The sequence below is a fragment of the Hippocampus zosterae genome, chromosome 15 (genome assembly GCF_025434085.1).
Source record: "Hippocampus zosterae strain Florida chromosome 15, ASM2543408v3, whole genome shotgun sequence".
Lineage (NCBI taxonomy): Eukaryota > Metazoa > Chordata > Actinopteri > Syngnathiformes > Syngnathidae > Hippocampus > Hippocampus zosterae.
In genome coordinates, this window is record NC_067465.1 from 8201215 (window position 1) to 8221795 (window position 20581).

The window sequence follows — 20581 nt, forward strand, 5'->3', positions numbered from 1 at the left end:
AAAACCCACGCAGGCCCGGGGAGAACATGCAAACTCCACACAGGAAGGCCGGAGCTGGAATCGAACCTCTGCACCGTGAAGCCGACGTGCTAACCACTGCACTACCGGGCCGCCTATATATATATATATATTTATTATACAGTATATAAATAATAATGTTGCAAAGCATGTGAGAGTCCATGTGAGTGACGCATGCTTCTGCAAACAAATGCAAAGCATTCAAACATTTCCATTAACAAAGGAACACAGCCTAAATACAAATGTCCTCTATTGTGGCGGTGCCTTAACCTGCTTACGGCTAACAACGCAGGCGGGAGAACGCAACCTGATGTTTCCATTTCACTTCATCAAGCCCCATTAAACAAGTGTTACCACGCATACCATCGCCGTGTTATTTTCTGCTTTACTTAACAGGATATTGCATCATGTTTCGGGCGGATAAGGTTCGGATGTCAAAGGTTTTGTGGATGTATAAACATCACCAAGTTTGTTATGAAATAATGGCAGTCTTTTTTTGTTTTTGTCAACGTCAGCTCTCGGGGAACTGGCAAAAGATTTGCGCTCATGGAATGGGCAAACAGACTTTCACGCAGACACACTGAAAAAAAAGTAAGACGGAGCTTTCATTCATGTCACGTTTGTTTTTTTTCTTCTTGTTTAAATGCCAATAAGACAAAAGAAGACTACACATTGTGTATTTATAAAAAATACGCGTAACCTTGCCAGATAAAAGTTTGCGAGCTTAATGCTCAACCGAGACAATAATGCTGTAGATGGGCAATCAAAACTGGTGTAACGCAGAGTCATGATTGATTGCTCTCATGCCACAAAAGACGTGGGGAATTCCCAGTTACATCTTACACTGCAACTGTTTCACCAATAATATGAGTGAAGTAAACTTCTTTGTGTTATTTACAACCCCTCACACCTCCAATCATGTGTTTAACTCAGTTTGCACACTGTTGCTTATTGAATGCACTCCTTGGGCACTGGTGATTCGGATGAGCGGGCAAGCGAGGGAATATCGATCTTGAACACAGTAGCTCACTGCAGATGCCGGTTTCAGATGTTCCCGCAATTGTTTGCCACAAGCAAGCTAAGCTTTGTATTTCCGTGTTTCGATCGCCTCCATCATTCATTTTGCCCCACCCCCACCCAAAGAATGTCGATTGCCCATCAACGAGGGCTCTTTTCTTCACGTAGGCACGTAGGAAAAATTCACTTGAAATCAAATTCATCATCTCTTTTTTTGTTGTTGTCTCTTCCTGATGATGCGTCAACTTCATGAACGTGATTTGAACATGCTGTGATGACAACTACAAGTCAATTACTGGTATTCAAATGAGGTTTTAAGCTGTTTAATTCCTTTCCCCGTATAGGTTTCTTGTCAAACTAAACATAAAACAAAGAGACAAGCTTTAAATTCTGTCATCCTAATGCCAACACATAATAAGAAATGCCATAAATGGGCTAATGCATAGCACCTGGGTGGCGGTGTGACAACACAGGATATTACAACACAAATGGTGTGACAAATAATATTCATGGACATATATTCTTTATCCTCTGCGAAAAACAACAAATACCACTGCAGCTTAGAATAAAGCAAAAACATGACCAACATTTTTTTTGTTTTGTTTTTGGGGAGGCTGTAACAAATGAATTCAATGAGGAAAGGGAATTTGAGACACAAGTGTTTTGAGTTAGGAGCAATCAATTAAAATCATATCCAAAGGCACCACTGTATTCTTTCTTACCGTCACAAAATGCAAAAGCAGAAGGAACACAGTTTAAACACCATTTGTTCAAAATAAAAATCTTCATGGAGAACATGAACCATAACACGTCAATCTTGATTACATTCATTCAGTCTTTAAGATACATGAGAACGTATCCTTGATCTTCACGTCAGATGTGAAGAAGCTATTGGTGGGACGCAGGCTCAAGCAGATGCTTCATACATAGCGGTTTAAAATTTGCCTCACGACATCATTTCCTTGAGAGTGTATGCCAAGCTTATTAAATAATGGATATAGCCACTCAACCTTCAAATGAAAACAGGGCACACTCAAGCGGCTTTATCAGAAACACTCAAGAATCTTCAAAGACTTCTATTTGTGTGGATGTGACTTTTAAATCGACGGAATACGTTACTGTACCAGAATTTTAATGCGTTTACGTAATCATTAAATATCTTGCAATTAATTAACACATGTTCAAGTTGCTTTGGTTGGATGAACCAAAAACGACCTTATTGATATCATTGGGACACTGTGATCGATTTGGAGAGATCGCGTGTGCTCACTTGATGGATTACAGCTCAGCTTCCCCACTGAACCCCCCCAGCCCTACACCCGACTCCAACTTGATGAATAGTGATCGTTTTACGCGAACGCCTTCCGATGGCCAAGGTATTTGCAGTCGGCGGCGGTTGGATGCTAATAAATATTTATTTTCTCCTACCTTTGTGCTATAAACGCTCTGGGGTAAGTATGCTTTGATCAGAAGCTCAACTTTGCATCTGTATTCAGCTGTCATTCCCTCGCGCGCAAAAGCCTAACGGTCACCTCTAAAAGTCAGCCACCTTCACATCGGCGAACTATCATCAGCGTTCTTAGTTCTCACTGCCACAACTTTTTTCGTCTCATTAACTTTTTTTTTTTTTTTAACCCCCGTTACCATCCTATCGCCACTTCCGTACACATACAATCGCTAATTGCCCCCGTCGCTTCCTAAGCGTCACGCTGACGGAGCCTGAAGTTGACTTCCTCATTCTTCATAATGCTAATGGCTTCTCTAGACAAAGGCACCGAACCAAAAAAGAAACACTCAGACAAAGCAAAGTCAAGTACAAGATCTCAAAAAACATCAAAAAACACGATCCGAAGAAATTTGAAAAAAAGTTATTGAAATCCATCAGTCCGGAAAAGGTTACAAATTCATTTTCAAGACTGTGAAGCTTTGGCAAACCACTTTCAGGGCCATTATCCACAAATGGTTCTCCATTCTCCAACTTAGAACATTGGCAAACATTCCCAGGAGTGGTCGACCAGCAAAAATTACCCAAAGAGTTCGACGACGACTCATCCAGGAGGTTGCGAAAGAACCGAGAACAACACCCGAAGAACTCCAGAGTCGGGTCAGTGTTCACGACTCTACCTTAAGAAAGGCACTGGCCGAAAAATGGCATCCATGGGAGATTTTGTGTTTCATTTATGTCATAAAAATGCAACGTTACATAATTTTATTCCGCAGAGTATTTTCTGTACCACATGTCAAAAAAAGAATGCAAAAGTGCTTATTGGGAAGCTGCTTGTGGTAACTCCCACCTGTTAGAACGAGAGGCTCCACTTTACACCCAATTATCTGCTCTACAATAGCGAGTTGCCACTCCAGTGTTCCCAGTGATATCAGCCTTTTTATTACATGTCAAGCATTGTCTCATCCAACGTGGAAAAAACGACACAAGCTTTTGACAAAACTTTTGACATGGCCACTTCTCGATCGCACATGCACACACGCTAAAATGATGGAACAAAAGGTCACGTTATGTAAGAAATATTGAAATAACAGCTCAAGGCTATGACTAAAAATTTTCATCGACGGACATATTGCCCCCCCCCCCCCCCCGCCTCCCTCCTGTCCACGCCACTGGAAAAAAAAGTCCAAATTGCAGCAATAACACATTTTTGCAGTATCTTGAGTTCCTGTCAGTCATTTTTTGGGGTGCAAAATTCAAATTAAAAATCAAATGGGATATCCACCTGCTTGTTTACTTATTCAGCAATATAAAAACACCAATAAATATTAATGATATTATTATTATTATTCCAAGTAATAGTATTCATGGAACTGAGTCAGTATACTTAGTATCCTCTTGAAACAAAAGGTGGTCTCATGAAGGAATTGTTGCACACAGATGGAATGAGGGAAAACGTTGCTAAGAGACCCCCGCCATCATCTATTTCTCCCTCGATCCTGCTCTAAGTGCGTTCAGTCTCAGTGCGCGCGTGCGTGTGTGCCTCCTTTGCTCCTACTATAATGCCACCATCAGGATGGGCTTTGCCTCGGTGCAGCCGAGGATGCTCTCGCTTCATCTGTCCAATGGGTGACGTCTGATTCCCCCCCACCCCTCCACCCCTGCTTACCGATCGAATATGAAGTTTTGAGGAGGCGAGTTACACAAATGGACCGAGCAAGAGGAGGTGACGGAAGAAGCTGCGATTGCCAGTGGAACGAGTTGCGCTCTGTGTGATTAAAATGAGCTCTCTGCAACTTCAATGGCATTTCGGTCCCGTCCCTCACTCGGCATCCCTCCTCCTGACAGCGCATTTTTGATTACTATTCATTTTTTTCTCTACTTTTCTCCTTCTTAATCCCAAGAATGCACCCCTATTCTTCCTCTGAGAGAACCTCCATGGAGCTGAGCTTATGGCTGAACAGCTCCGAGGCGAACTTCTCGCGGGGGGGACGCGACAACGGCGAGGGGGAGCAGCGGCAACGGTGGGAGGTGAGCGAGAAGGAGGATGGCGAGCAGCATCCCTTTCTTACCGACGCCTGGCTGGTACCCCTCTTCTTCTCCCTCATCATGCTGGTGGGCTTGGTGGGCAACTCTTTGGTTATCTACGTCATCTCCAAGCACAGGCAGATGAGGACGGCCACCAACTTTTACATAGGTGAGGAAAGGCACACACACACACACGCACACCGCACACAAACAGGAAAAAGGATGCAAGGACACACAAAATCGAATTAAGGCTCAGCGAATGGGCATCAAATGCACCTCATGATTATTTGAGTCAGGGTCTGACTACTGGAACAGTGCCATAAACATTTGCTTTACAGATGCCACCAAGTATGCTTTGCAAGAAGCATGTGTTGCGATGAAGATGACAAGAGCCTTTATTTCACCACCACTATTTATTAGATACTTTTTTTGTTGTATTTTTATTTATTTTTTTTGAGATTGAAAAAAAACACTTTCTGCTACTCAACGTGCTGTTTAAGACCAGAGATGGGCATTCTGTCCCTGGGATGCAACGGTCCATCCGTCTGTCCTGGACGTACGCCCATTTTTGGGAGGAAGGATGGAGGACAAGTAGGTTTTTTTAAAAAAAAGGAAAAATTAAGTAAGGACGGAAATCGGTTTTCATGGACAGCGGTGACTATAGTGGACATCTTATCATGTTATTAGGTTACAGGGTGCATGAAAGGGTTAATCATCCCTACCCAGGTTCAGTATGTGGTGTTGGGAGGCAAAATTGCCAAACACTGTATTTTCTCCACAGGCTATTTCATCTCAACAGTATTTTTATGGCAACACTGCCACCTAATGTTCAGTTAGAGAACATAACAAAGCGCCTACGGACACCCATTTCACGAACGATCAAGAGAGCTGGTTAAGAAAGCTCCCCTGTGTTTTATGTCTCTCGGTACCCGCCACCATGCTGATGACTAGGATTTCTAAAAGTCAAGTTTTTATGATAGTTCTTTTATTTTATCACTGTAACTTATTTTTGCGTTGTGAAATACTCTTGTTGAGTTGCGTATCACTAAGACATTAAAAATATGAAGAAACGGTGAAGTCATTTTTTGTTTGATTGATGGCAATATTAAATCGCCTTCATTGCTTTTCTGTCCATGATCTCACTAGGCCAGGAAGAATCTGTTCCATTATGTCAGGTGTTGAATAAGAAGCCCCCACCCCCACACTGCCCGCCATGCATTCCTCCCCTCTCCCCTGCAGTCACTGTGTGTGTGTGCAGAGTATATGTGGCATGAATTTAATGTAGGAATAACATTACCTCATAGGCCCGGTGGAGAACATTTTAGCATTCAGCAAACAGATTAGAGGGAAGAGCACCACCTGCGCTACCTCTCTGCTACTCTTGTGATTAAATCGGAACATCGGAAGATAGCGTTTGGTACATCTATTCTGAATACCACATTGTACCGGCAGCTGCAACAGCAGGTTAAAATTGCTTACAGAATGATAAATTGCAGCTGTCACTGCAGATTTTTTTATTGTGTAGCGACGAGTGAAAGTTGCACACGGAATCTGAAACCATCTGTCGTTCATCGTAAATTAAAGTTCTCATCTTCATTATTTGTTTTGAAAACATTTTCGATGAATTTGGACAATGCGAACGAATGAAGTATATTTATTACTTCTATCTTTTTATAAAATATCGTGGAAAAAAAACCCCAAGAATAAAATGATTTGTATTTGTATTCATTCCTTTTAATTGGCATAATAAACACAATTCTCGCCTGCATGGTAATTGTCATTCATTCTTGTTATTTTGCATCTTGGACAATATTTATTAGGATACTTTTTGTAAAAAGTAAAAAAAAAAAAATTTTTTTATGAAAACCTATAAATTAGAATAATAATATTCATCTTCCGTACCACTTGATCCTCACTAGGGTCGCGGGGGGTGCTGGAGCCTATCCCAGCTGTCTCCGGGCAGTAGGCGGGGGACACCCTGAATCGGTTGCCAGCCAATTGCAGGGCACACATAGACGAACAACCATCCACGCTCACACTCACACCTAGGGACAATTTAGAGTGTTCAATCAGCCTGCCATGCATATTTTTGGAATGTGGGAGGAAACCGGAGCACCCGGAGAAAACCCACGCAGTCCCTGGGGAGAACTAGCAAACTCCACACAGGGAGGCCGGAGCTGGAATCGAACCCGGTACCTCTGCACTGTGAAGCAGAAATGCTAACCACTGGACTACCGGGCCGCCCAAGAATAATAATAACTGAAATTAAATTGTCAATGTTTGTTTTCATTATTATGACATTTTTTTGGGTCACGCATGTTGTTGTTGGTGGTGGTGGGCATCAAAGTGGGGCCATCTATCCATCCATCCATCCAAATTCCTCTGAAATACATGAAGTAACAAAGTGACTGCATTGTGTCATCTCACCCCCAAATGCAGCAAACCTGGCCGCCACCGACATCATCTTCCTGGTGTGTTGCGTTCCCTTCACGGCCACCCTCTACCCGCTGCCCAGTTGGATTTTTGGCAACTTCATGTGCAAATTTGTGGCCTTCTTGCAGCAGGTAAAAAGACTCCGACACTAATGATGACAAACACAACAAAAATTTGCGCTTCTGGTCAAATATAATGAATGCGTTCTCTCTGCCTTTTATGTGGATGCTCAAAGATTATACAGAGCATGTCCAGTGAAGCCTAAAAGCCTGCTTTTAACAACATGCTCACCAAAGTCAGGCAGTGTACGCTATGCTTTCACAAAATCCATCACATAGTTTAGGTTCTGTTGAAAGCATGAGCGACTGAGTCATTTGGGGATGTTTTCAGAAAACACACACACGCACGCACGCACGCACACACATGATACCGCAGCAGAAAGCTAGAACAATATTTGCAATTTTGCTATTAGGCTTACAATATTTACCACCATTTTTTTGTTGTTGCTTTTTTTATGTATACAAAATGTGACAGAAGTAAGACGCAGCGGCAAGTGTAATTTTTTTTATGGTGTGTATGAGTTGTGACAATAAAGAAATGAGGCCATGGCAAATCTGCATATGAGTGTGACATTGCAAATTTAAGCAGAACTCATAGAATCGTAAAACAATCGAACATATTTCAACGCGATTCCAATTATGATTATTTTGTTCAATACAATTGACGACATAGAGTGTTTCTGGAAGTAAATATGGTCCGGGGTGTAGGGACCATATCGCCAGAATAGCAAGGCAGGAGGAGGTAGAAATGTTTTGCAGATATGTGACAACGCTCCTCAAGCTCGTCATTTAATGGAGACGTCTACTAAAGAGGATGTCACATCATTGTCACATGTAATAAACGAACCTGAATTACGACCAGCACCTCAAATGTTGAAGCTTTGTGCTTCAAGTGGGATTAAATTAAAGTTAAATATAGAGACAACACTGTTACTCAAAACAAATCCGCAGATTCGCCGACGATATAAATTAGTCTCTTGAGCACTCTGCAGTGTGAATATAGCGTAACACCTCTTCCTGTTGATAGAAGCTGTTTTACCGCAGGAACTCTCGGGCCCTTCCTGAATAATTGAGAAGGTTTGCGTGCATCACCTCGCATCTGTCACAAACAATGTGCTGAATTATCTGCCGTGAAAATCCTCTTTCTGACAGCTCTTTCTGAAGAGCTGTCACTCAATGAGCTGTTTCGCCACCAGACCGGTTGGAAAGTACTCTGTAGAATCGTAGTGTTACAATTCCAAAGGTTCCGTTGTACCCCTGCTCGCGATCCACCAACCATTCATTCAAGACATTTTCTTGAGGAAAATGCACCATTAGCGAGAGGTCAATGTGACATAGGTGGGCAACTTTTCCTGAAATGGACGTTTTAAATGAGCACAATGTGATGAGAATATCGCAGGTGCTGACCTAAATTGGAAGAAGTAAAAACGAGGGGGAGGGGGATGTAATATAATAATCGTTGAGTAATATTCCAATATTGAGTTTTCCTTCAGGACATTCTGAACTGTTATAAAAGTGGGGGTGGGGTGTAACTAAGCTGTTGCTGCTGTTAAAAGTAAAACAAACAAAATCACACGACATAACTTAAATGAGCAGGGCAGAAAAGCCTGTGGCAGATGCCCTCAAACAAACAAACCAAACCAAACCAAACCAAACCAAACTACTACTCAGTGTGAAGAAGCATGTGACTTATCCCATGGTTATTCCGATGAGAGAAAAGTGCCTTCGGATACAAGTGACCCAACTGCGACTTCAATTTGAACATTTCTATCAGTCGCTTTCCCCCCACCTGCATTTTTGGGTCCAGTAGCAACCTGCGTCATTTAAACCAGTTACCTGCCCCTAGCTGATCAAAATCAACAGGCAGGTTCACTGAGACGGTTAAGTGGATGGAAAGGATAATTATCTGCAAAAAGCATCAGGAGAGGAAAAAAAAACTTCTTTCATGCCCCAACCCCAAGCGGCTTCTGGCTTGAATAATCCATTTAAAGTTTCAAACCTTAATGTGTTTTGTGATGTCCCAAAAGAACAGAGGAGCTTTTTTTGTGTGCAATTTGAGCTAAAGCAGCCAGCATCATAATTTATGCAGTCGTCAAATTTCTTTTCATTTATTTTTGCACAAGGCTTGTCTGTCTTGTCTTATCGGCATCTGACGAGACACATTCTGAGAATATTACATTATATTCTCTCCTTCCAAGCATTAAAAAGCTTATCGTTCTTAAAATTAATTGGATTCTATTCGGCTGTGTGGGATGGTTGCCTCGAGGAACAGTGGGGGGGGCTCATGTGTGCTGTCCTTGTCAAAACTCGAACAATGTTTCTAAAGGGTGCTCATTTGATTGAAAAATATATTTATTTATTTATAGTTTGCTTTATCCACTTTATGTACAACACAATTGTTAGAAGAATCTATGAGCAAAAATGTATCATGTTTAAAGTTTCATTTATTTGGGCACATCGAAGCGTTTGGGTGCATATCCAGCACCCCCAAATGCCTACACACAAAGGCGCCGGCCATTTGGCCGGCGGGCTGTTGAAGCCCACAATTAGCACGTCAATACAGGTGGGCGACCACAGGGGAGAAGGCGAAACTCGGTCACAAAAGGGGAATGAATAATCCGGGAACAGCGGTTGAGCAACAAAAGACGAGTTGAGAACACCCGTCGCGCCCAGACGACATTGACCATCCGCAAAGTCTACAGCATGCTAATTCGATGTAGACCAGCCAGAAAAGGCGCCAATGTACTGGTGGTTCGAGGTTGAAAAACAGGTAACCAACCACTACTGAGGGGCCCGACCGGGGGTGCGGCATGCAAATATTGGGGGCAGTGTTTTTCTTGTATTTTGCATATGTTACAATAAAATGTGGAACTCGCGGAGACGGGACTTTGAGTGTGATCGCGGAGCAACAACCGTCGTTCGCTCTCAGAGGTCCGCTCCCGCCGATATTGAAGACAATTTTCCTGTGTGCCGAGTCGTTCCTTTAACTTTGTCCGAGAAAATCTCTGACAACAATACAAACTATTTTTTTAATGAAATGGTTCCATCTTTTTTTTTTATGGGTCCATTTGAAAGCAGTAAATGGTGGGATAGTATTCCGCACATTTGGGTCAATCTGATCTCAAACTGGTATCTGTACCCATTAGTGAGTACCCGAGTTTGTAGTGAGTAACCTTGATTGTAAAAGTGATTTTAGCAATGAATGTTTCAATGGCTCGTATGCAAATGGTTGTTTGCCACACTGAAGCTTTGCGCAAGCGACATTCATTTTCGGTCTGGAAGTGGATGAGTCAAACACTGTGACGTCAAAGTCCCAAGGTGAGGTCCAAATAGTCTTCGTGGGCTTTCGCTTGTTGGCATGGGTGACAAGGTGTGGCGGGTAATTTATTGATGTATTTTTAATGAATGTGGTTTTGAAAAAACTCCAACTGAATTCCAGCACTATCCACCTGAATTTTCGAAAAAAGCTTTGATGACGTAGCGTGACTTTGAAGTTCTTGCCAACCTGATGATTTGCTGCAAACATATTTATCTCTGAGAGAAAAGTGGCAATCATGGGCCCTTGGCGGCAGAAAGAAGGGGAAAAAATGATCAGCCATTTGTTTCATGGTCTGTTTGGGAACAAGCGCGTAGGTGTAGAAATCTCAAATAAAATTGCATTGGCACTTTAAAAAGAAACCTTGGAAAAAAATCAGCCTGTCACACTTAGAAAGGTGAGGTTTTACTAATCTTCCTCAAGGTCTGTTTGACTCCAACTAAGAATTTCGTAACGTGAACAAGGACGCACGAATGGAACAAAACCGTCGATAAAGAATTCGAAAAAGGAGATTTTAGGTGGCATTTTTAAAAAAATTTTTTGTAAATGTCAGAAATAGGGGTACAGTTGAAGTATTTTTTGGGACACTGGACTGCATGAAATGCACGACTGCAGAATGTTGGGTCAGGACAAAGACGACGCGTGACTTTCCCGGCTTCAGAGCTGGAACGATGGCGCGTTTACAACTTTGTCAACTCATTTTGAGCAAAGAAAGCCAACTACAGGTACATTATTGGTGTACCCCAAATATGTTCCACAGAGCTTACTATTGGACTTTGGGCCAGTTCCCGGATAAGTTGTAAAAATCTAATCAAGGATGTCACATCAAAAACCTTTAGGATACCAAATCTGTGTTTTCTGTGTTTTAGGTGACCGTCCAAGCCACCTGCATCACACTGACTGCAATGAGTGGCGATCGCTGCTACATCACGGTCTACCCGTTAAAATCCCTCCGGCACCGCACCCCCAGAGTGGCCATGATTGTCAGCGTCTGCATTTGGATCGGTTTGTCTTGACATAAAATCCTACTGCGTTCGACCCCGTGTATAAGGTTGAAAACTCGAGGCCGTTGTGTCGTCTGTGGTTGCTCAGGCTCTCTCATCCTGTCTACGCCGATCCTCATGTACCAGCGTATCGAGGAGGGGTACTGGTACGGTCCCAGGCAGTACTGCATGGAGAGGTTCCCCTCCAAGACTCACGAGAGGGCCTTCATCCTCTACCAGTTTATCGCTGCCTACCTGTTGCCCGTCCTCACCATTTCCTTCTGCTACAGTATGATGGTGAAGAGGGTCGGTCAACCAACCGTGGAGCCAGGAGACAACAACTACCAGGTATGGGTGAGGTCTCTGGCTTATTTCTGGGTTCATTTTCAGTCATCCAAGTCATGGTCAGAGGCAAATGTTGCCAAGGGTAGATGTTTTGGGGGCAAAGATAGAAAGAGGAGATTGATTGTTTGGAAATTTGACGAAGAGAGAGTGAGTATATTGGTAGAAGGATGAAGTAGATCAGGGGTGGGCAACTACGGTCCTCAGGGGGCCCTATCCTACATGTTTTCGATGTTTCCTTCCTAAAAGACCTGAATGAAATGATCCGGATTGTTATCAGGCTTCTGCAGAGTAAAGATGCCGAGAGACTGGAAGAGTCACAGAAAGATGTAGACGTGGACGTCCTTTGGCGATATCCCAAGCTGATGACCGCTACGTTGTAATCTATGGCCTGGGAAAGCAGATAATGAATGCCACTCAACTCCAGGCACGTTTAAGGGAAACGAGAGGCACCCAAGCAAGCGTCACGTCAGACAAAGTGACGGCTAGCTTGCTCACTGCGTAGTGCTGTAAATTTGACGACAGGCGTCATCCTGTTTACGTCGGATTTTAGTTTCTGTGGTGACGAACATGCCGTTACTGTTTCCTGCTCAGGTCAACCTGCTGTCTGAGAGAACCATCAGCATCAGAAGGAAGGTCTCCAAGATGGTGGTCGTTATTGTCCTGCTATTTGCCCTATGCTGGGGTCCCATCCAGATCTTTGTCCTCTTTCAGTCCTTCTATCCTAATTTTCGGGCAACGTATGCCACGTATAAGATCAAGACGTGGGCAAACTGCATGTCTTATGCCAACTCCTCGGTCAACCCCATTGTTTACGGCTTCATGGGCGCCAGTTTCCAGAAGTCTTTCAGGAAGACCTTTCCCTTCCTGTACAGACACAAAGTCAGGGACAGCAGCATGGCCTCCAGGACGGCCAACGCCGAGATCAAGTTTGTCCCGGCGGAGGAAGGCAACAACAATCACGACGCAAATTGAGGGAATTCAAAAAGGACAACCGGCTTCTTTCCAACTGAGAGATAACAGCTCTGAAAGCCAAACGGAACAATGTTATGAATGCGAAGGACACTGAAATCATTTGCGCACTTTGTTTCCCTGCCAATCTCGACAGTGTTGGCCCATCTGGAACGCCACTTGGCAACTTAACGGAGATTCATGGTTGACTTTTTGGATATAAAGGAGATTTTGAAATTTGGATAACCGGCCCAAATTTAAGCATTTCCCCTTTTCCATTCCGCCATTATGATGGCGCCCCCTGAGTGGCTGCCTCTCCAGCAGCGCATATCTTAACTTAACTTTCCAGCCAAGGTCATTCTATGCCCAGTTATCAAATCTTGTGTGGTGGGGGAGCGCCGACTCATTTTCTATCCCTTGATATGCACAGAAAATTGTAAAAGTTTCACACATTCAATGTTTACGCTTGAAAACCCTGATACCTTATGTACAATTACACAAGTACATTTTAAGGGGGTCGTCGAAGTCTGAATATGTCTTTTGAGCAAGCCATTCTGCTGTGATGTCACAGTCGAGCTAATTTACATTGGCAGTTTCCTCAAACCGGGGGCCAATTTCTTTTGTTGCTCGCGACTGAGGAGCTGGCAAGCTGCGTCGAAGTCATTTGAATGTGAAAGCCAAACGCCATGCAAAGCTACAGCTACATTGTATAACTTCATCCATTTACTCAATCGCAATCACGAGCATACAGTCGTGACAAAAAAAAAAAGCTCAACATGACCTAAGTCGGGGAAGAGACCGTGCTTATTTGCATGAGACAGGCTAGCCTAGTTGCGTTGAGTGTCATGGCTCACGACCACGCTTGCAGTGTGTTTGACTTTCTGTCTTATGTCCAGCGCTTCAAATATAGTCACCTTTGTACAATAAAGACACCCAATTATTCTAGTTGTGCTTTTTTGGGGGGATACATTTGGACACCTTTTGCCTAGCTAGAAACCATTTCAGTTTCAAGCAATGCGGCGAGATTCAAACTTGTCTTAATGCTTGTCCACCATGCTGCTCAAGGGGCCATCATGTCAGACAGTGCAACGATCGGATGTTGTGTTAATCAAAATTTCGGGTAAAATCTGCCTTTGTTGGTCATCGTCAGAGCGTTTGTGGCAATCATTACCATAAAAAGGAGCAGCCTTGACTAACGATGTGGAGAGAAGATGAAGATGGAGAAGAAGCCTTGGCTAGCCCCCAAAAAACCCCAAATAATAAAATTAAATAATTCAAGTTCGCACTAAAATATTTATTCTGAAATTGCTTTTATGAATACTTTAAACCATGTCGGTTATATAAAAGAAATACACCTGCAGGTTCGAAGCAGCACTTTAGCACTTGTGTTTCTCTTTCATGTTTGTTGAGCCATAAAAACGCAAACATGAGTGAATCGATCTCGCAGCATGTTTGGGCGACCTAAGCGGGGGTCAGGGGGGCACACAATAAAACAACAACAACAATAAATAAATAAATAAAAAACAAGTTCGAACAACATTAACGACTTGTACGCGCCATTCGGGTTTCAAGGTTGTGCTAGTTAACGAAAGCCGCAGGCAAGTAAGGACACAAACAAGCAAATATATAAATAAACAAAGAGCAAAGATCATCATGTGGGAGGTCGAATTCGCTCCCAAGCCGTTGGGACAAAAGCCAGAGGGTTTTCCTTTGTGTGCTACGCTGCTGCGAAATGACTCATCTTTTCATGCTCATTTCTTTTGTGCAGTCACCGTATTCGTGAGTCCGTGAAACCTGCTGGATCATTAAAATATATCCGGAAGAACACAGTACAAATCATTTAAAAAAATGAAAAAGGGTTTGGGTGGCGCTGAATGAGTGCACGAGGATTAATTTAATCGTAACTTTACAATAAATCTAGATTTTCTGCCAATCTGGAAGTCAGACAGTGTGAAATATATGCAGTATAATCATATCTAATTATCAAAACCGAAAATAAATATTTTAAAATGTGTGATTCTTTAAAATGCATGCATGCTAGTCACCGTTTTAAAGTGATTACTCTGAAGAGCGAGAGAGAGAAAAAAAAGAAAATATTGCCATCAGGATAAATGTAATTCAATTTCTTTTTTCAAGAACGTATTTATTGCAGATTTTTTTTAATGGTCAATTATGAGCCGTAACGTAATACAACAGATAAGAAATAAGACATTATTTTACTGTAAAATATATTTTAAAATTTTGCAACGTGAAAAAGAAGAAATAAAGAATGAAAGTATTGTTCTTTTATTTGGTAAAATGAAAAATACAACCAGCAGAATAATCATTGCAAAAATATAGAATGTCATTTGGAGACTTTTTAAAAAGGTCTAAATTTAGTATGACACATGTCAGCAGGTTTAAGAAATAAATATGAAATCATACTTGGTTAATAATTAGGTTTTGCTCTTAAATGACAGGTCCAAAGAAGGACCGAAACAACAAATTTCATCAATGATACAATGTTATGGTGGGGAAGTAAGCATAATAAATAATAAGACATTATTAAAATGCTCTAAAAACTCCTAAAGACAGTTGAAAAAATACCTATGCATGAAATTGTGTGATTTTTTTTATATTGGAAGAGTGAAAAAAGATCAATAGATAGAAATATGTGAAGAACCCCCCCCCCCCCCCCCTACCATCTTTAAAACAAGCACATTTTACCATTATCTTAAGAGGAAGGTTCTTGAAGTGTTTTTAAACTTTCCCCGCTGTCGTTCGGTGTCGAATTGTCAGTGGGAGGGGAATGACTCGACGTCTCCTTGACTTTTCATCAATGTGACTCATCATTTTATTTGCGCCTCCCGTGGGTAATCACACCTGAAGGCGCGACGGTCGGCGTGGAAAATAGCTAAATAATGGCGGTTCGCTGTTATTTTCTATTTTGTTTGAAGCCTCCCCATTTGCCGGTAAACTGGAGTGGTTTTTTTTTTTTTTTTGGAATGAAAGATCCTCCATCGGTTATTCTGTTCCCATCAGCCAGCCACTCCGATGATGACAGCCGAGACGATCGGGGCTTATTTGAGGAGTTCACTTAATAGCATAATTAACTGTCTCTTAAGTAGTCCATTTCCTCAGTCTAGCTCCCAAATGTGCACGCTAAAAGAAAAGACAGCTTACTAAGAGTAGCTTGTTAAGACGTGAAAAGGCTTTTTTTTCACCCCCGCAGTTCACATAATAGCCTGATGCAAAGATCACCACACCGAGGGCCCCTAAGGAGGGCGCTATAGAGCTAAAATGCTACGCTCAAATGATCATCAGTGGTTGCTTGACAATGCATTGAATCGCTCGCCTTCGTTTGAGAGCTACCGCACTGCTATGATCAATTCTTTTTTTTCTTTTTAGACATTTGGGTTTCAGATTAAAATATGAATATGAGACAAAACTTAAGAATTCAAGCTTTTATTTCATAGTGATTACATCGAGACGACTCAGGACAGAGCACCGTTTGTTTGAAGCTGCCCACTATTCAAATGAGCACTTGTATTGAAACAGACATGATGAAATTATCTTAGAGTGGATAACATTAAAAATTTGGTGGCATAACCCACACTTGCAAAAACCCGTTTTTCATGAAATGCTTTTCCAGGCCTTTACTGCAGCCTCTCTCAGTTCGTGTTTGTTTCTGGATGTCTCACCAGGCTCTATTGAGTTAAAGTTCTGTAATTGACTTGGCCGGGCTAATGCCTTCCACTTTTTTCGCCTGATGAAGTCCTCTGTTGTGTTGGCAGTTAAGTTTTGTGATTGTCATTTTTCATGATGAAGTGCCTCCCAATTAGTTTGGATGCTTTTTCTGTATAATAGTTTTGTAGACTTCAGAATTAATTTGACTGCGACCATCATGAGTCTTTTTGGTGATGAGTGGTTTGAAATCTTGTATATGGCTTGTATATTTCTTCTCTCCAAGTCCTCTTCGAACAGCGGATTGTGATTGGTAGTCATGTCGGCTTTGCGCGTTTTCCTCACAGCTCTCACAATGTTTCTGTCATCAAGTGCTTGATGCTCCCCTTGGCCGACCTGTGCGATGTCTGTTGCTCAGTATGCCAGTGTGTTCTTTCTTTTTCAGGACTTTCCAAATTGTTGTATGTGCTCTGCCCAATTTTTGTGCAACAGCTCTGATCGATTTTTGCCTGTTCTCTCGGCTTCAAAATGGTTTGCTTTTCTCCCATCGATAGCTCTCTGATCGTCACGTTTGCTGGAGAGCAAATGCAATTTTCACAGGTGAAACCCAAAGCCGAACTCAAGTATCTAATTTTTAAGCAATCAATCGCCCATCCCTCACACGTTCCAATAGCTATGCTCACTTGAAAAGGTGCTCTGCTGTGAGTTGTTTCACAAATCTTGATGTAAATATCATAAAAGCTGGAATTCTTAACTTTTCAAGACACCCAACCATCAATTCTATTATATTTATAGAGCACTTAAAAAAAGACAACTGCAGTTTTAACAAAGCAGTACACATTATGAATGAAAATAATTACAGTGCTTGTTGCTCATTGCAATGGGCCCGGAACTGCTGTCTCTTCCTCTTTGATTCACTCGTACAATCTTGGGTTTGGAGGGGCTCTTGAGCAATATCTGCCAACTAGTGGTGAACACTGTGACTGCAACTTGAAACTTATCAGCTCCAGTGAACCTTTTTCGACTAAAAAATTCATCGCTAGCTGACCATCCCTGCTCCAGCTTCTCTTTTGTGTCAACCGGTTTTTCAAGACTCGATCAACCTCACTTCCCAAACGTTAGACATCACAAGGATGGTTAATTCAACACGACAACAACAGCAACAACAACAAAAGTCACTTTCCTTACAAAGAACTTGGCTGCGGTCTATAAAGGAGTGCATGCCAAATGGAAGTCCCCGAAGCGAGCAGATGGAAAAAGGCATGGCGGGAGCTTCTGTGGTTTGAAAAACAACACTCGAAAACGTCGCGTTGTAACACCAACGGGCCTGCCAGAAATCAACGCGTAAATCCTCCTGGCACAAGCCGACACACGTCGACAATTTGATGCCGCTTTAAATATTGTTTGTGTGTGTCGTGAGATCGCTCAGCTCCTTGCAGCGGATAAAGAATGTGTGGCGGTGAGTACTGTTACATTAAATGTTTAAATATGTTGCCGCACCATCTGTGGTCAAATAACAGTTGCTTAAAATATAATGAACGTCTGTCCCATTATGTGTCGGCACGAGCATTAAGGTCTTGGACTAAAGGCGAGCTTCTACGTTTTAAATACAGAACATGTACTTCTCCTAGTTTTATGTTTACTTTGACACTAAACATCAACAGAGTGGCATTAAAGAGCTCAAAGCCTCTTTTTTGTTGAAATCCAACATCGAAACTATCAGGTGTACATGACAGCATTTCCGCACTAGGTCGGCCATACGCGCAAAAAAATGGTGTGTTGAATTTGGTGACTTACAACAATACTCACAGGCATATTTTCTTTATCTTCTGAAAAATCTCACTGAGATGACTTGCATGAGTTACATTGTGACCATTTCCAGATATACAGTATATATATATATATCATACTCTTTTACATTTTTATGAAAACATGTTACTACAGCATGTCTTACTCCCCACTTGAATTCATCTGAGAGACTATTTTGGTTTGGCGCTGCTGTTTTGGTTACCAACACAATCCAAAAATGTGCTCGGCCGCACCCAGTTTCAACAAGGACGCTTCTGCTTAACACTATGGTCGAGTGGATGTGGTGCACTTGTTTTCGCCACATCGGGGCCTGGCGGGTAAAAATGATTGTCAGAGGCGGTGACGGAGAAGTGGGTGGATAGCGGCGGGGGATACAAAGAGGCCTTTCTCCTCTGCTGACGTCACAACACGTGCAGGGAAACCACACCAGGAACGGCGCTACCACCGGCACAAGGGACTTATTTCAAGAAAGTCATTCCAAAGCTGCTGGTTTAAAAATAAATGAGCACCTAAACATTGTGCCTGCGGCGTTTTAGAAGTTTGGCTCCTCGATGGAGGGGGTGTGGGGGCTGGGAGGGGGCTTGATCACAGAACCTGCACGGGCCACTGACTTGTAGTTTATTGCTAGACTGAGTGCAAGCAATTAAAATGCTTAGCCAAAACATATTCAGATGCAAGGGATGTATATTCTCTGAGAAAGCTTGAAAAAAAAAAACCTTTAACTCATTCACTCCCAAAGACGTTTTTAAACGTCTTTTCAGACTTGGTCTAGAATTGGCTGGTACTAAATGAGTTAACTCATTCAGTAATGTGTGTGTGTGTGTGTGTGCGCGCACGCGCGTGTGTGTTTCAAACACGCTTGATTTGTACCTCAATTTATACAAGACACGCCCTGGCACCCTCAGCGATTGTAGCTTGACTGAGCCAGGTGGATTGGCGTGGTGTTTTACACACACTCACACACACACACATAAATAAATAAAGACGGAGTACCTGACTCACTGGAGTGTGGCCAACGGGAATCAATTGTGTGTGACGTGCGTGTTGATAAGTTGTTGCTAAGTGTTCCATTGTGCCTCCAATGTGTGATTTATAACCTTAGCTTGCGTGCTTATGTGTGTATGTGTGTATCATAGGACGTACAAACACGATAAGACAAATAACCTCGCGATTGCGATTATTCATCATACATCACTCAACTTACAAAAGACGGCACCGAAATGAGTTCCTTATACAATATTCCATTCGCTTTTGGTCTTGCAGTTTGGGGTTGATAGAGTGGTGAAAAAGACATTGGGGGTGAAAAAGATGTTGTAACTGGCGCCAATATTGAGTCGTTGGTTGCCGTGACAATGAAAATACAATTTATTTAGGCTTGTTTTGTAAAGGTACTTTATATTTTTATGTGAACTTTCATATTTGTTTTTTCTTTGCCACTGTCATCGCCGCATCACGCTCAACAGCTGGGCGCAGCCCTTTTGTTCTTCCCTCGTCCTGTCCTCCACGCCACATCGGGCTCCTCTCAAAAAGCGGCTCGCCAGGCGGACGTGTCCAAACGCGCATCCTGCCCTCCCGACTGATGTGCCTATACGCTTCAAATTTAGCGTTCAGAAAATGTAGATTCACGTCTCAGATCGCCACGTCCTATTTTAAGAAAGGGTTTGATCATGAGCAACGGGCATGACCGTATTGCGAGTCATGCTGCGCTCGAGCATTTTCTTTTTTAAAGTCATCATCTGGGATCACAACAGTACACTGCCAAGAATCGTACGTAATTTGGCTCGTCTCCTTCAAGTGACAGGAGGAAGACAACTTTGATGCAAATGCGGTTGGAGAGAGACATGAAAATGACTTCCCGATTTTGCATCATGTGAACTATTATGGATATGTGAACGAAGCGATGACTCATTTACCTAAGAAGAAAAAGGAGAACATAGCTGGCGGCTGAGTCACACCGGTCACACCCCCGACGCGCACCTTGTTGCCACTCAACCGGTTGTCCATCTCACGCACACCGAAAGCAGCACAACGTGAATTCATATTATTCTTCTGCAATAAATAAATAAATAAATAACAATAAACACTGCTGTGGTGTTTTTAGTTTCATTTGCGGTTTTGCAAGACTAAAGAATTATCAATGTGGGGGTGCGTTTGGGAAAGACTTTGTACGTTGACTTCTCACACCATAACCTCAATTTTGGTGAGACTAAAAACAAACAAAAAAAAAACTAGCGATTGTGCATTAACTTTTGGCATTGTCGAGAAACCTTGATGGAATGTTTTAGCTTAATTTGCAGGCTAGTGTGACACAATACAAGAGTGGGAGGGGTGCACAGAATCAAAGTCTGCATCCCAAAACAACACAATTTCCTGCTTACATGGAGCTTTTGAGCACGATAGTGAAAACTTGAAATGGTGTTCAAGGTGAATTTGCCGGTGGAGCCTGAGTCTTTGTGTGCATTGAAGAAGGGGTGCGCGGACCCCAAAGGCTGCGTTCAACTTTTCGATTCAAGCCTGG

The 20581-nt window shown here is 42.5% G+C and overlaps 2 protein-coding genes across 5 annotated transcripts in view; one reads left to right on the forward strand and one right to left on the reverse strand.

Annotated features, from left to right (window-relative positions):
- Positions 1–2693: 2693 nt before the first annotated feature.
- Positions 2694–13413, forward strand: kiss1ra (KISS1 receptor a). 2 transcript variants are annotated; one of them, XM_052046073.1, is made up of 6 exons: positions 2694–3139; positions 4384–4676; positions 6947–7071; positions 11185–11320; positions 11408–11646; positions 12235–13413. In XM_052046073.1, the coding sequence occupies exons 2-6, from the start codon at positions 4385–4387 to the stop codon at positions 12613–12615; spliced, it is 1173 nt and encodes a 390-aa protein (XP_051902033.1). In that variant the 5' UTR covers positions 2694–3139; position 4384; the 3' UTR covers positions 12616–13413. The 2 variants fall into 2 exon arrangements, 1 of the variants encoding a protein (XP_051902033.1); XR_007958801.1 differs by lacking the exon at positions 2694–3139 and having other exon boundaries at positions 4084–4676; positions 12235–12795; positions 13168–13413.
- ift22 (intraflagellar transport 22 homolog (Chlamydomonas)) overlaps positions 6967–20581 on the reverse strand; it is a 46649-nt gene continuing 33034 nt past the window's right edge. For all 3 annotated transcript variants that reach the window (XR_007958805.1, XR_007958803.1, XM_052046076.1), the window contains one exon: positions 6967–7088. The gene's annotated coding sequence lies outside the window, so the exon portion shown is untranslated. The remainder of the gene's footprint in view (positions 7089–20581) is intronic.

Coding starts and splice junctions, on each gene's coding strand:
- kiss1ra (XM_052046073.1), top strand. CDS start 4,385: ATGCACCCCTATTCTTCCTCTGAGAGAACCTCCATGGAGCTGAGCTTA. Junction 4,677..6,946: donor GGCCACCAACTTTTACATAG/GTGAGGAAAGGC, acceptor CCCCAAATGCAG/CAAACCTGGCCGCCACCGAC. Junction 11,647..12,234: donor CAGGAGACAACAACTACCAG/GTATGGGTGAGG, acceptor TTTCCTGCTCAG/GTCAACCTGCTGTCTGAGAG.